This window comes from Vulpes lagopus, chromosome 2 (genome assembly GCF_018345385.1).
Source record: "Vulpes lagopus strain Blue_001 chromosome 2, ASM1834538v1, whole genome shotgun sequence".
In the NCBI taxonomy this organism is placed as follows: Eukaryota; Metazoa; Chordata; class Mammalia; order Carnivora; family Canidae; genus Vulpes; species Vulpes lagopus.
Window position 1 is genome coordinate 87,817,822 of NC_054825.1, and position 16,989 is coordinate 87,834,810.

General features: G+C 41.3%; 1 protein-coding gene across 7 annotated transcripts in view; it reads right to left on the reverse strand.

Moving 5' to 3' along the window:
• Positions 1 to 16,989, reverse strand: part of NHSL1 (NHS like 1) — a 241,304-nt gene that overhangs the window by 12,839 nt on the left and 211,476 nt on the right. For 4 of the 7 annotated variants that reach the window (XM_041737072.1, XM_041737077.1, XM_041737117.1 and 1 more), the window contains exons 4-7: positions 14,936 to 15,128; positions 10,612 to 10,743; positions 899 to 4,150; positions 258 to 390 (exon numbers count right to left, since the gene is read on the reverse strand). In XM_041737072.1, coding sequence (XP_041593006.1) covers positions 258 to 390; positions 899 to 4,150; positions 10,612 to 10,743; positions 14,936 to 15,128 — 3,710 coding nt within the window. Of the gene's footprint in view, positions 1 to 257; positions 475 to 898; positions 4,151 to 10,611; positions 10,744 to 14,935; positions 15,129 to 16,989 lie in introns of those variants that run through there. The other 3 variants (XM_041737087.1, XM_041737097.1, XM_041737124.1) reach the window with 2 other exon arrangements.

Below are 16,989 nucleotides of genomic sequence, written 5' to 3' on the forward strand. Positions count from 1 at the left end.
AAGCGTAGTGCTGAGCAGAAGGCGCCGCATCGAGTCTCCGTCCCCCCTCTCCCCCCAACATCACCATAAAAATCAGTGGGACAAAGTAAACCAGAAACAGGGAATCAGAGGAAATAAAAATGTAGAAACACACTAAAAAAATAAATAATTGAGTTAATGGGTGACAGAAAAAAATCCAAGGAGGGCAAATTGAGAAAGCATTTAGAAAGGCAGACTCGTAAAGATGATCAAAATTAAGGAGAAGGGGTTTGGGGTACCTGTGAATAGCTGCAAAAAGGTCTTCTGTGGTCCGGGGTCTACTGGGGGTCATCACCTCATCACTCCCTTCTTCCCTGCGGAAGTCACAGGCCTCCGAGGAAGAGCGGGCTGCGTCAGGCTCTGGCAGCCCAGCTAGAGGGAAGCAAGCAGACAGGACGCGCTAGTGACTTGAATTGGTCTTCAGCCAGGCTTCCCAAAATGCTGTCCCTGCCGTTCCTGATAATGTGAGAACCACAGGACAGGCAGTCGGGTCCGTAGTTTGATCTTTTTATTTTGCTAACGATGCCCAAAGCTGCTCCTTTTCTGCTGAAGTCTAGAACTCCTACTGAGTGTCTCTTAAATTTTGTTGGAACATTTCTCTGTAGCTCTCCAGAAGGGAGGTTACTCACCGCTATTTAATACCCCGTCTGCCGCAGACCACCCTACCCCTCTATTATCTGACATTCAGTAAGCAGGATCCCTAGATCTAGGTTTTTTTTTTTTTTTTTTTTTTAATTTCATAAAATGCCAAGTTGGTAACCCAAGTGTGAAGCAGCAGGGGCAGCCCACATGCTGCCGGCTTCCCCGGGAACAGGCACCAGCCCCATCTTCTGCCTCTGCTGCAGGGTCCCCGGGAACGAGAGAGAAAGGCAATACTCACGCCCTCCGCCCTGGAGAGGCAGGCAGCTCTCCACCGCGCCTCCGCCGTCCGCACTGGTCCCGGCACCTGGCTCCTCCTGCTTGGGGGCTGGCTGCACGTCGGGCTGCACCGTGGGGACGTCGGCTTTCACTCCACCTGGGGACGGGGACGGGGCCGGGGCCGGGGATCCTGCGGCTCCTCCCCCGAGGACGGCGCTGCCAGAGCCCGGCTCATCAGGACCAGCGCCGGCTCCACCGCTCTCTGCTGCCTCGCCCCGCCTGGGGCCGGGTGATGCTCCGTTCACGGGCTCCGCGGGCTCCGCTGCGAGATCTCTCTGCGGAGGTGGCACCACGAGAAACAGTTTGGGCTTCTTGGAAATGGGGGGTGGCTTCCTGCTGGGTGAAGGGCCGGGGGGCTCCTGGAGCGGGGCGGGCCGGGGCCCGGGCCCAGCCTCTGCCTCCCTGGCACTGCCCGGGCTGCGGCTCGGGGGACCATGCTCGGCTGCACCGTCCCGGTGACCCTGACTCGAGCTCTTGGCAGGAGGCGGCGGCGAGCTTGTCACAGAGGCAGGCTGGCTTTCACTCTCCATTTCATTTATGCTATTTCGGGATTTCAAGAAAGCAGATGGCTTTAAATGATACTGGGGAACGACCGGAGTTCGTTTTTCCTGAGATACTTGTTCATGTAACAGTGCTTGCTCGGTTCCTGAGTTCTTCTTCACGGGCCTCAACTGTACCATCTGCAACGTTTCAGTGGTTATCAGGGGCATGGGGGGCCTACCGCCTTCCTCCTTGTTGCAAGGCTGCCGGAAGCCCTCCAGGGAGCATTCGGGCTGGCCAGGCTTTTTGAAAGAAGGCCTGGCATCTTTCATCAACGTAGGGTCCAGGGGTGGGGCAGGCGGGGGAGCTGAGGAGGGTACGGCAGCGGGGGGCAGCGGCAGGGAGGCAGATGCACCCAGAGGAAGGGGGCTGAGTGCCCTGGGGGAAGGAGGGAGGCACCCGCTGGCAGGGGGAGAGAAGGGAGTGAGAACTTCCGGTGGTGGAGGGGGGAAGAGGGGAGACTGAGGCAGAGAGCCGTCAGGGGAATCTACTAAAGGTGGGGGAGGAGGAAGAAAAGGAGACTTGTCCGCAGGACACGGTGAGGGGAGAGAAAGGAGAGGAGCACCGGCAGTGGGGGAGGCCAGCACCGAGTCCAGCTTCTTCACTGTCCCGCTTCCTTCCGTGGAAGTATTGGAAGACAGGGACGTGGACGATGAGGAGATGGATACTGAACATATCAGAGAGGACTTCCTTTCTGGCACCTTGGGCTTGGTCTTCCCCTTCCCGTTTGCTGGTGACACTGATTTTAAAAACACAGGCACAGGGGTGAGTGCTGTGGGTGTATTCGACTGGCTGGAATACCCACTGGATGGAGAAGTGACTCTGTGGGACTTCTCTGGCGACGTGATCTTTGGTTTGACTGAGCCACCAGGCACTTGGGTCCTGGATCCCTCCTGGACGTGGTGGACTGGCCCATTTCCAGCCAGCGCCCCACTGCTGGCTGAGCAGCCCCCGCCAGGGGGCCCGGGGTCTTCCTGCATGCCTGTGTAGTCAATGTAGTAACCCCAAGGGTCTGTGTACTCAGACTTGACGCTGCTCGTGTCACTCTGCGACGGCGTGGCCCCGCACAGGGAGTAGACGTTGGGGGTGGTGGCCGAGGTCATGCTGCTGCCCGCACTCACCGTGCTCTGGCTGCGGGAGCGAGGCAGCCAGGGCTCTTCAAAGTCGCTGCAGGGGCTCTGGGAGGGCGAGCTGCCGCCCTTGCCCGGGAGGTTCAGCTGCAGCGAGTGCTGCAGCGAGGCGATCAGGCTCTCGTTCAGCGCCTGCCCATTGGACTGGACACCCTTCTTGGGAATCCTGCGCAGGGAGTCAGTCCGAGAGGGTGGCAGAGGCGGCTTCTTCGCTTTCTTCAAAGAGATGTTTCGAGAAAGGGACTTGTCATGGTAATGTGACCGGTCCCCTTGGTTTTTCTGAGCTCTTCCATCAAAGACATTGACCACACTGTGCCTGGGGTTCCCAAAGCCATCACTATTGTACTGGTTTCCAGATCCCTGTCCCGGATCGGGGTGAACAGATGTGTAGTAGCCATCATGCTCCTCTGAATACAGGGATCTGGCATCATCTTTGGTGGATGTTTGGTCCAAGCTGCAGCTGCTCACATTACTTCCGGGAGTAGAGTAACCAGGCGTTGTCAAATGAGCCTTCAGTGGGCATGCTTGCCCGTTACCGGGGGCACTATATTCCCAGGGCTCCGAGCTGCTGGGCCCCGTGCCTCCTGAATAACTGGACTCACTCTTACCATCCACATCCTGGGCGTGGGCTGGAGAACTCAGGTTGCTTTTACAGTTATAGCTCATGGCTTGGGACCCATTCTCCCGATTTGCTGAAGTATTTAGAGAAACCACTGAATCACAGAGGGACAATAGCATGGTTGCACTGGAGGTGTGGGGATCTAAGGCCTGTGAAAGAATGCTGGGGTGACCCTCTGTCCAGTTGCCACTGGGAGACTGATGATCATCTTTACTAGTATGCCTGGAGAGGAGGTGGTCTCTAGATTTTATCTTTGAGTATGAACAGGAGCTGGTGATTTTACTGTCCAGCTGTCCTGAACTCTGAGCAGTGTGAATAATAATAATCTCTGAAGAGGAAGAGAGTGTGGCATTTGGGATGATGCTGGTGGAGTAGGTGGCATGAGGAGAGACCACACACGCTGGGCTGATCACATTCTCAAAATGCCTCACCTCCTGAGACTTGGGTCTCAAAAGCATTCCAGTCCTTGAGGCACCTCCCAAATGTCCTGAATTTTCATCTAATTGTGGGTGACCACTCTGGTAGGGATAAGTGCCATCCAGGTCTTCTGCAGGGCTCAGGGCACCCAATCGTGACTCGAGGGACTGAACACTCACCCTCGCTCCAGAACGTGGGAGACTGTGGAAGCCAGCATCATTGTTGAGGCGAGAAGGGAACACAATACCTGCAGAATCACTCAACACAGACATGTTCCCGGAGGAGCCTGAGAAGTGGCTCATCTGGGCAGCAATGCCTTGCCCCTTCTGTGCCCTGATTCTTCTCATTGAAGGGGGTACAACTTTCACTTCCTCAGTCTGACAGCTGGAGTCCCTGGTTTCTGAGCGCTGCCCAGCAGAGCAATAGCTATCAAGCCTTCCCAGTGTGGAGCAGTGGTCTGGGGTGTACAACGAGTGACCACCACCATCATCTTGGCCAGTGACTGATGCTGGAGATAAAGCAGAAAGAGACGTTATCTCAAAATATCTTAGTTCATCACCTGTACCCTCACCCCCTTCTAATTCTGCTGTACTTAAATTTTTTTTTTTTTCTATTTGATCTAGTTTCTTTTCTCCTATAGGTATCTGGGTGAGAGTTTAAATAGTCATACCGATAGCTCCTAAGGTAAAAACCCTTATTATGAATTTCATGTCCTTCTACTGATTTGTACTTCAAATCCTCCCATAGATGAAGTGCTACATATGGAATTCTCAGTTACTCTCTTTGAGATCAAGGCTGAGTGCTCTGTGGAAGATTTTCTTTTCAAATAATCTCCTTTTGGTAAAGATTTCAAGGTGGCCTGTCACCCACCTGGTGACTACCAGAGCATCTGTCAAGCTGAGACTGTCTTTCCCAACGTAGGGCTCAACAGTAGGGCTACAGAGATACCATTTACAAGGGATATTGGTATAAAACAGTGTTAAGTGCATTAATTTTTTTCATGTCAGAAGGAAATCGTAAGAAAAAAATGATTTACAGGCCCATCTGTGTTTCAAACATTTCATTATCCATCTCAAACCATTGTCATCTGTCAGTGACATTCAAAATCCAAGAACAATCTGTTGTGTTCTGGTGGGGAAAAAGCAGCAGGAACCGATCCAGTAAGCATTTCCTCAAATTAGGGTTATTCATTTCTTGGAGCTTACAACCATACTGAGAGTAGGTACGTTTAAAGAAAGAAGAGAAAAAGCATAAAAAGGGCCAAATGGAGAGGAAAATGAGAAAAAAAACCTTAAGTGTAGATAACAGTTAGATTTCAAGCTATCTAGAAAGGAACAGAATCTCAAAAAGAAGAAAAAATCATGAAACCAACAACTTTATGAAAGTGTACAGAGAGAGAAAAAAATCAATTCATGCATAGTAAACATTAAGACACACTAAATTTTGAAAAACAACAGCAAAACCAGTTTTTCTCTATGTTGTCTCAAAAACTTAAAAAAAAAAAAAAAAAAGAATCTCAAGCATGCGCTTTGGTGAGCAATGCAAGCTGAGTGCCTGCCGGCATCAGTGTTCACCTGGGCAAGCAAACTGGTGGTGATGGGATTCCTGAGAACTCCCTCCCTACCCCACATCAATTAACCTCGTGTCCCTGACTGGATATAAAGCCTTTCGTTCATCTGAATAGCAAAGGATATTGCAAATACAGCAGTGATGGTCTTGTATGAACCACAAAGGAGATGTCATCCTACAAGAATAAAGTATAAAGCCCATTCCTTCATTTTCGATGATGGAGAATATTTTTATACTTGTATTTTTAGCAAAGAGGATCTCTTTCCTTCCTCTACCCTCTGCCAGGCACACTCACTGAAGACAGACACACACACACAGATACACACAGACACAGAGACACACACACACACACACATCACAAGGTTTTCCCTTCAGGAAGAGAGGAAGTGGCCAATAGGCAGGAGCAGGAGAAAAATCCACTTTGAGGAAAGAAAACAAAAGATGAAGTTTTTGCCACTTGGTATTTTAGGAGGGAAATTGGCTTGTATGGCTGTATCAGTTTGCACCAGTTTGGCTCCAAATATTCAAGATACCTAATTCCATTCAACAATGGATTTTAATAGCTTTTTCTTTCAAAACTGCATAACATCTCATGCAACTTTTGCATGAGATCAGTGGTAGATTTTTAACTACCATAAATGATGTATTGATTCTTTTAGGTAACAATTTTGAATGTGAAACCATCCTAGAATTCTAAAAATGGAAATATAGCCATTTCTTCACCATTTATAGCCCAATACAACTTTCTTATTAAAATCACGTTTTTCTAAAGACCCTTAAAAATACATGTAAAATGCAATTCACATATCATCCATCATAGGGACCACTGAAGTTCTATTTCAAAAATATATCCTCTAATATTTTTCTTTTCTTAAGATTTTATTTATTGATTTGAGAGAGAATGAGAGATGGTGGGGGAGGGGCACGAGGTGGAAGAGAGGCAGAGGAAGAAGCAGGGAGAAGCAGACTCCCTGCTTGGGGAGCCTTACTCCAGGCTCGATCCCGGGACTCTGGGATCATGACCTGAGCTAAGGGCAGATGCTTAACCAACTGAGCCATCCAGGCGTCCCTAATATTTTCATAGTACAAAAGTGTCACATATTATAGGACACAGATGAATACTATCTTGACTAGAATTAAGTAACAGAAACAGACTATAAAAAGAGATCTGCGAACAAATATAGACCTCTTAGGTGTTGCTAAAAATCTTTTTTTTAAAGATTTATTTATTTATTCATCACACACACACACACACACACACACACACACACACAGACACACAGATATACGCAGAGGAAGAAGCAGGCTCCATGCAGGAAGCCTGATGTGGTACTCAATCCCAGGACTCTGGGATCACGTCTTGAGCCAGAGGCGGACGCTCAACTGCTGAGCCACCTACAGTGTTGCTAAAAATCTTGATGGGGGCAGCCCTGGTGGCTCAGCGGTTTGGCACTGCCTTCAGTCCAGGCCATGATCCTGGAGACCTAGGATGGAGTCCCACGTCAGGCTCCCTGCATGGAGCCTGCTTCTCCCTCTGCCTGTGTCTCTGTTTTTCTCTCTCTCTGTGTCTCTCGTGAATAAATAAATAAAATCTTAAAAAAAAAATCTTGATGGGATTTATCTGATTTTGCAAAATAATATAAAGAAAGAATTATATACTTTTTTACTTATTACACAATACTACAAGGGATGTCCAATTAAAAATATATGTAATCAAAGATAATAGAGATCTACAGTTTAGTTAATTTAAGGTTTAACACAATGATTTTTAAAAAGTCATGTCTGGTCTTATGTTCTTAGTGCTCTTAGTACAACCTATCAATAGTTATTCAGAAGATGATTCCCTTAAACAAAGCTTTTTTTGCTTGAGGAATGCACAGTGTTCCAGGAACTATTCAGTAACCAAATATAATTATATAACAACAAAATGATACTATCTGATTCTAGAGGATGAAAACTTGTGATGGGTTGTTCAAATACATTTCTATGTATGTTTAAGATCATAAGAGTAAAGAAAAAAATTAGAAATTCTGTCTGATTTGGGATGGCTGGGTGGCTCAGCAGTTGAGTGTCTGCCTTTGGTTCAGGGCATGATCCTGGGGTACTGGGATCAAGGCCCACATTGGGCTCCCCAGGAGCCTGCTTCCCCTATGCCTCTGTCTCTGTCTCTTTGTCTCCCATGAATAAATAAACAAATAAATAAATAAACAAACAAACAAAATCTTAAAAAAAAAAAAAGAAATTTTGTCTGATTCATTTAAATGGAAGGCAACAAATTATTACCTATAAAATACTTGAAACGGTAAATATAAAACCTTGACTTCAAAGTATTCTAAAGTGGCTTACCTCTAGAGTCCCCTATTTATGGATTTTGAAGTGAAAAGTTGTATAGATTTAAATTAAGCACAATCAACTCTCTAACTCTGGAAGAATCTCTGGTTAGATTTTTAAAAATCCAAATCCCCAGCAACTTGGGCAGTTGTCTAGTGAATAGCAAGTATCTTTCCCAGTGACTGTTTTTTTTTTTTCAGATAATCATTTCTCTTTTCATCTGATTTGTTTGATTCAGCTATACTTTCCCATGCTTCACAACTAGAATAGACTAATTTTTAAGGAAAATACCAAGTGTTTATTTTTGAGAATCATTAGTTAGGTAGCTTTGAAATACCAGGCACTTATAAGTACAAAACATTGGGGAGGAAGGACAAGATCAACTACAAGTCATAAAGTGAATGAAGAAAAATATATGATCCAAATATTCTGCTAAATGATACTATATTTAAATGTTATTTTCCCTTACTCTATCAATCCTTAAAACTACAGTTGTTATTTGTCTTTTTTTTAAAACTAGCTCTAACTTATCTTAGTTGACCACCAGCGAGGATCCAGGTCATGTCATTGACTATGAAATGACATCAACTATCTCATGTTTGGCAACAACCACAATGCAAAGATATAGGGAAGCTATTTGCTTTCTTCCAGCATTACTGGGGTTTCTGTGTTAAATGTAAAAGAGAAATGAACATGGGCCCCAGGGACTCGATCATTGATTTTAAAAATAAAATTATAGAAGACATGATTTACCTAGCTGCTTAGACCTTCTAGTAAGGTCAAAGAGGCACCTGAGTTATTGGCTTCATACTGATTGGTTTAGTAATAAAAATGATAAAAGTGCGTATCTCTGAGGTTCTAGAAATTATATTACATTATGTACACATGTATAGTAGAGGGGAGACAGAGAGAAAGAGAGAGAGAGAATTCATATTGAATATTTGTGTGTACACATATCTTTACCTGGGCCAAACTATCCTTACTCTTTGCACAAAGCTATCCACAACCTGCCTATTTGATTGTACAGCCACTAAAATACAGACTACCTTGAAACATCAACCTTTTTTATCTTACAGAGGGTCTGTCTTTATAAAGTCACTCACTCCTTTAAAGAACGTTCCCTAAAGATCAGTTAAAATATAAACATTACCTGAGTGCTGTAAGAAATTAGCCCATTAAGCACCTACTGAACATAAGAGTAGGTACTAGTTTCTCACATTAGTTAGCTATCACCTAAAGGAGGGGAAAAAAAATAAAGAGTCTGACAAAATGAGATCCAAGAGAACTGGCCCAGATCTGGAAGCAGATGCAAGGGCATGAACCAGACAAATTTCATAAATCCTGTGGATGCAGGCTTGCCTTTGTGATAAAACCCTGTTATGAAATAAGATGGGCACCCATATGTCATCTGGGTCACTGGAACGATCTAGAGCAAAAGCTAAGAGTCCCTATTCTTGTCCCATTGTGGCTTCAGTCTGGAAGGTGGAGCATACGTACTGCAGAACAGGATGGCAGGAAAAGAGAATATGCGTAAAGAAGAGTTAGCCTTCCATTACCGATATGTGGCTTTTAAGCAGGGGTACTGGGAAAAAACACAGAGGTACAATGTCTTTAGCACCTGGATGTTGCAATGCTACCTCAATGTGCTGTAACAGATCACCATAGCTAGGAAAAATTCATTTTGACTGAAAGATGGCTGAGCAAGTTCAGAAATAATTATTCTGAATTTCTAGACCCTCAATAGTAAATGTAAGTAAAAACATCAGGTGAAAGTAGCTATAAGGAAATAAGTCCATTAGTTCACTGAAGAGAAAGAAGCAAATTTCAAAACAGGTACTATTAAGTTCCCTACAATAATTATAAAAGCAGCTATTAAGTTAACATATGGTAAACACTACCTGACATCAAGTGCTTCACCTGTATAAATTCATTAAATCCTCCCAACAACCTTATGAGATATGTTCTGTTAGCATCACCAACCACATTATTTGAATGAGGAAAGCAGACTCAGAGAGGTAAAGTAACCAGCCTGAGGCCACCCAGAGAGTAAGTGGCAGAGCTAGGATTCAAATCCAAGCAGCTGGGATCCCTGGGTGGCACAGCGGTTTGGCGCCTGCCTTTGGCCCAGGGCGCGATCCTGGAGACCCGGGATCGAATCCTACGTCGGTCTCCCGGTGCATGGAGCCTGCTTCTCCCTCTGCCTGTGTCTCTGCCTCTCTCTCTCTCTCTCTCTCTCTCTGTGACTATCATAAATAAATAAAAATTAAAAAAAAAAAATCCAAGCAGCCTGGTGTCAGAGTGCCTGGCCCTGATCCAGTATGCTCTGCTGCCTCTGTAGACATTCCTGATGGGCCCGTTAAAAACCAGAGAGAGGAAGTGAATATAGAAAGAAAGGACTATCCAAAGCTTATATAAAGATAAGCAGAAATAATATGGATAAGTGAATTATGAAGTAAATAACCCTCTCTACTAGATTAAAATAAAAGGACAGGGTGTCTTTTTTTCTATTTTTATCACAGGTTGAAAAGTACTGACCAAAAAACCTATGAAATTGTTTCACTGGAAGTTCCATTAAGGCACTATCCAACATAAATGACTATTTCCTATTGTACTGAAATTTACTAATCATCCCACACTGCTGTCTCTTTGATGACAAAATGCCACCAACACTGTCAGTATGACTAATGAAGTCCATATTTACAATCTGAAGTCCTAGAATGAGTTTTCAGTTTTATGAAAAATTAAGATCTAAATGAAGGGTAAATGTCATTGTGGAAATATCCAATGTGCAAGGTTCACAGAGATGATGACATTACCGAAAATTTCCATCACCCCAGTTAACAGTTTTCATATAGGCTCTTTGTGTCACCTTCTCACCAAAATTCAACAAATCATCTTCATGAGATGTTAAGACTTGTATCGAGTGCCTCACTCAGGAGACAAGCCGTTCCTCTGGGGACACCAAACGGCTATCAGAATGTATTGATCTCATAAGCACGATGATGAGGTTAGAGTAGTAAGGCTGAGCAGTAATGTGGGGCGACAAAATACAGTTCTGATGAGCCATACCTAGCTCCTTCTGTATGTTGTCAGGGACTCCTGTAATAGTCTTTCTCCTTTTGACTTTCTTCGGTCGTCTTACCAGAGTGTCTGTGTAAATTAGAGACCGCCGAAGACTGGCCTGGCGATCGAAATTCTCCCCTAATATAGAGTAGTAGAACAAGCAAAGCAATGTTATTTTCAAGCAAGCCGACACCATGCACTTTCTTCCAGAAGCTTGTTGTAAAATGATCAGAAGGTATTAATAATGATGTTAGCCAGTCATATGATGATGAATAAATGCTGAAGGGCAAAAATAGGAAGGAAAGCACATTATCATCATAAGGCTGTTGGTTTTTTTTTTTTTTCCCATTTCCAGTGTGTGTCCTTCCAAAGGAAACACCTTGATCTCATTTGCAAATGAGGTGGGGTAACAAGTGCAAATCTGTTAATAACACACTTGAACAGTGATTCTGTGCTATTTTAAAAATTGGGTCATTTTAGAAGTGTTTTACATAGGCTCTCTGGTCACCGAAATCACTCTTTATATCAGTGTACATAGGACGGAAATGGGCATATTGTGTTCATTTGGTTATCTCTAGAGAGCAATATAATGTCTTATCCTATGTGATGATACAAATAGCTTAATCAAGAATTCTTGTATGAAGAGCTTTTTCTTTCAGTCAGGGTGGATGATAATTTGGACAGGCTGTAGTAATTGCTGTGGTGTGAGATACAACTATAATGACCAATAAAAAGCCTTATAATGATAAAGTACTTTTACCACAATGAGACCCAGTAGCACTGCTGTTGTTAAAGCTGAACTGCTTTCTCTGTTTCATAATCACCTTTTACAATTGCTCTTACTTCAGACATTTCTGGTAATTTTGCAATCAAACCTAGAATGCTATGTCTACAGGACTTTTTTATCTCTAGATTGTGAGCTTGTGTGACTAACACACCAATGGGATACCATAAAATAATATAGTATCAGTTATTGATTGGTCTGCTTTAAATTATTTGTGAGTTTAATAAAGAAAGTTTTATAGCACTATCTTTGTTAAATGGTTATTCTGCTTAAAAAGAGATTTTAAAAATACATAGGTACACAAATTATATACTTCAATCATTCTTATGTTGTAAAAAAAAAAGTATAAAAACATTCACTCTTTTTAGCAATACTGACACATGTTCAAAGTAAATATGTTGTAAATCAGTGAACTCTCTATTTAAATAGGAAAATCTAAACAGAAGATAAAAGACCTGAATAATCAAAGCACATTTCACCTATGAAGGAACAAGCATAAATAAATGCTTTCAACTTTGAAAATGCTTGCAACTTTGTTCCTAATGGAGAAAACTAGAAATGACTGAGAGAAGACAGTGAAACACCAGAAGGTACCATCACTGTGATAAATACATCACTCTGTGCAATAGCATATATGGTGCTTCTAAGGGGCAAGTCATGACTTCCATGGTTCATTAGTTTCCTGCAGCAGTGGAAGACAATTTCCTTGTATCAAGGCATTAAGAACAGACAAAACATTAATAGTTGCATTTAGTCTCTAGTTTTGCTTCCTAAAAAACAAAACAGAAACAAAAGATAAACCACCCAAACTCCAAGGAAATTGAGAAAACATAAGAATGGCATCTAAGACAAATGTCATTAAAGGCATCATCAAACTCTCCATCTTGCATCATGACACAAGAAGTCTGTCCCCTTGGTGGACTACACATTTCTTGAGGGCGGTACCATGATTTACAGAACTTAGCAACCCTGTGTCACTCAGCTTGATGCCTGACACAAAGTAGGTATTTAATAAATGCCTGTTGAGAGGAATTGAATCACTTCCCTTCATTGAAAAACAGCCTTAGTCATGGTTACCACTTAGAAATAAACTTTAGCTAACTCAGATTAGTACAAAGCCAGTTTGTCAAAACTGTTGAAGCAGGTTTACCCACTCTATTTCCAGGTGGAAGACTTGTTATTCCACAGGGCAGAATATGAAACCTATGCATATATACATTTCATTTGAAACATTTTTTTTTTCTCTTCAACTCCCAGAACAGGATGAGTCCCTACAGGACTATGACTAAAGGGATTAAATTGATTTTCAGGCTGGCAGCTCATTGTGCTAATGTTCTACCTCTATGCCTGGCCAGCTTTGCCCTGGATGTGAAATAGTATATTTATTGACATTTATTTTCCCTACTGAACCGACTAAGAAATCAAACTAGAGTGTCAGTGTTCATCCAAATAAGTGAACATATGACAATTCTCTATAGGAAGCTACACTTTAGTCTCAAAGTTTTCTAGGGCCTCAGAAATATAATATTTAAAGAGCAGGAAGCTATATAACCCATGCCAGTTTGCTAAAAGTGAAGAATTTAAATGTAATGCTTCTTTATATCACAATATCAGGAAAATTCATCTCTATAGGAAATATATGTGTATGTATGTGAACACATGGACCAGAACACAGATCAATAAATATATAATTAGGCATTATATTTAATTATTATACTTCTGAAAGTGTTGATCACTCAATTAAAAGTAAATTGCACTTCAAGATAACTCATATTGCTCACTTCATTATTGTTTGCCTTCCCTATGTGGCATTTGAAGGACTCTTTTAAACTCCGTGTAATTCATATCCATTTAGTAGTCATTAATAGGAGAAAATTACAGCTCAAAGAAATGGCACTGTCTACTGTTGTTAGAACACATTTCATTGCAAATAATTATTTATTTCTAAAGCTATAGGTACTCTGTTTTACATTTTCTAACTTCAGGATAATGCATTTATCCTAATTCCATTAAGGACTGCCATATTTCATAGCACAGTCTTATTATATTACTTCTGAGGCGTTTAATCATATATAATGTAATTATGTTTCTGCTGCATTTAATCAATCAAAAAATGTAATGCGTTTTCTTATAGAAGATATGTGTCCACATATTCCATAGAGCAATAAACACACTTTATTATGAAACACGGTTATTTATAAAAATAATCTTAAAAAGATATCATCTAGGTGTATGAGAATCACATTCGGGAAGATCAGCAATGTTATCTGCCAAGAAAATGGAATAAAATACTATGCTATTCCTTTAGGGATAAGTACAGTCAATGTGGAAAAATGTACATGGAATTTAAAATAATTCATGCACTTATTTACTAAATTTCCCTGGAATTCAAAATAAGTGTAATTTTTATTCTAAATGTAATTTTTAAAACATCTGTAAGGTTTAAAAAAAAAATCTTCATTAACTATCAAAATCTACAACCTTTCTAACAGCAGTCAACAGCAGTAGCAGTGGCTTCAGAAGTACAGCAAGGGTGCTGTGGTTTTTCATCCTAATTTCTTATGAAAATTCATTCTTATTGGTCACCTAGTTTTTTAGGTTCTGGCCCAAGAGGCCATGCTTTGTATGGACTGATTATCAATGATAATTATGAGTAATCTACTTCACTTGAACAGTCTGTCCAATGTTAACTCTTAACCCATCTATTTTTTTACTTGGTATGCCCCTCCCCACCCCAAACCACTGACCTATCTTCTTTGTGGGCTATGGAACTGATAAAGCAGGACAATTTTGACTTTTAATCTTTAACAACTCCTCTAAGTTTGTGAAGTATTGCCTTTGAGCTTTACGTACCTTGCTATTTGTCCCCTTAAATATCACAGATGATTAAAATCTAAGCAAAAAATTCTAAAAGAACTTGAATTTCATGTTTGGCAATATTCATACTCCAACTTAAATATAACATATTCTAAAAATTTTATATTCAGAAGGAAGTGATTTTTATTTGAAGATTGTAGAATTCAAATAATGGGGATCAAAATATAATTTTACCATCCTATTAACTTTAAAACAATATTTTTATAATTTTTACTGTTAATTCATTGATATTCTTACTTTAAGCAATGTTTCCCTTTTTCTACTTAATACAAAAAGGTAAGAAAATCGATCATTTGGAAATATCACAAAACTGTTATTTTCTCACTTTCATAACTACAACATAAAATAGCCCTTTAGAAAAGAAACATCATTCTTCTCTTACCCAGGACCATGTTTAGAAAATGCTTTCAAAAAAGTAATTTAATGAAACTCCCCCCCACACACACTTTTGATGAATTCCATGATATCAACCTTTGGTAACACAAGCAAGAGATATTTCATGCGCATGCACATATGTAAGTTTTAGTATTCCTTTCAAAGAGCAGGAAGCTGGACTACAGCTATTTTTATCTTTGATGTATAAATGAAATGCTAAGAGCATATAACAAACAAAAGCCCAAGTCATTCTCCCAAGTACACTTAGAAACCGAGCTGCATAGCAAAGCATACCAGTTATGTTAATGGCAACCACATCAGCCTGGACTGTCTGGGCTTGCTGTCGCATCTTCTCTTCTGGTGTTGGCAAAGGAAGTGACTTGGTCCAGTTCGTTTGAGTATTAAGGTCAGAGAAGTCACTTGAGGTTGGCGTTTTAGGTCTCCTGATGGAAATAAGTCTTTCTTCTTCTGATGAAGAAACAGAACACTGCAGGGAAAAAAGTAAGAAGACAGTGTGTAAATAGCTGGCAGAAACATTTATTTTTTTTTTTTAAATTTTATTTATTTATTCATGATAGTCACAGAGAGAGAGAGAGAGAGAGAGAGAGAGAGAGAGAGAGGCAGAGACACAGGCAGAGGGAGAAGCAGGCTCCTTGCAGGGAGCCTGACGTGGGATTCAATCCCAGGTCTCCAGGATTGCGCCCTGGGCCAAAGGCAGGCGCTAAACCGCTGCGCCACCCAGGGATCCCCTGGCAGAAACATTTAAAAGTACATTTCTTATTTAGAAAAAAAAAAAACGGATTTAAAGCAAGCCCCCTACTCCCCCGCAAAAGGTCACATTTAGGAAAGAAGCAGTGATTTGCAAGAAAACTGCTCTTCATCATCTAGACCATGACCTGTTATACATATGATTCGCACAGTGGCCTTAATCTCTAAACCACGAGGACTGAAAAGGGTTTTGCTGACCCACAATATCTTTTCCATTCTTCCTGTTTTTTCTATATTTACTATGGTCAGAAAGCTTATGGATTTAGTTTACCACCAGAAGCCTAGAAAAATATCATGGCTGTGGCCAGCGGTTTACATTTTTATTAAAATTTTGTTTGCTCAAAGTAATTTCTAGCCTCAATCTTATTTCTCTAAGGCACTGACCTCAAGGAACATTTCTGACATGATAAGCTATTGTTACTCAACTATGTGTGCTCTTCTGAAACCATTTACACGGGAAAAATCAGTGTGAAATTGTTAAATTCTAAGAAGCTGACTGAAGCTCTGCTCTGAGGCTTATCAGAATTCCATGAAAACATTTCTGGCAGTGTCTGTTTTGATACAGATTAACATCCTAACTGGAGAGCTCTTCTTCAATACCTTTCTTCCCAAAACATCTTAAAAAGCATAAGCAAGAAAGTTGTTTTGGCAAGCATTTTATGATGGACTTTATTTAAGAATAAAGAGTCAATGAACCTTTCCAAGGGAACATCTGTGTAACCAGCACCCAAATCAGTTTAACATTCCCCTCCTAAAAACACAGAGCCCCAAGCAAGGGTAACTACTCTCCTGACTTGTAACCTATGGCTTTATTTGCCAATATTTGTCCCAAAGAGAATTGTGATGTATGTTCTCTTTTATAACTTACTTCTTTCATTCAATATTATGTTTGCGAGAATTCATCTATCTTTCAAAAGCAGGCATTGATACCTTTCTGGATTTAATGCAAGTTTCTAAGAGGACACTGGTAAGATTCTTACAGAAATGCATTTGTTAGAAATTTCAACCACTTAGAAGAACACTGTCATCACTCTTCATTGCTATTGGGTTCAGCTTACTGCAAAATATCTATATCTATTCTACAACTACCAGCCCTCCACAGATTTGAAAAAGACTAGTGAAGAACCAAGAAAAATAGTTTGGTGTTGGGCATAGGGTCTAGACCAAGAATCCAAAGACTGGAGTCAATTCACTTTATACCTGCCAGACAAGTGATCTTCAGACATTTCCTGAACCTAATTTTCCTTTGCTGTAAAATGGGATTATACATTTACTTCCTGAATCCCCCAAAAAGCTACTCTTAAGACCTAATGAGATAATATCTATGAAAATGTCTGACTGGGAATGAAGGTGGTGGCCATAATAACGGGACTTTTGGAAAAGAAAATCATGAATTGACAAGCACCCAAGTTTCTCTTTTATTGCAAAGACACTACCAATAATAAAGGTGTTGTGGAAATAGTATAAAATAAAACATTATTAAACATCTCTGTTTTTGACTTTATATTCTTGATATATAAAGCATGTAATCTGATATTGTTTCTTCTCTACCTAAGGAAAATGTGAAATAATATTTGTAA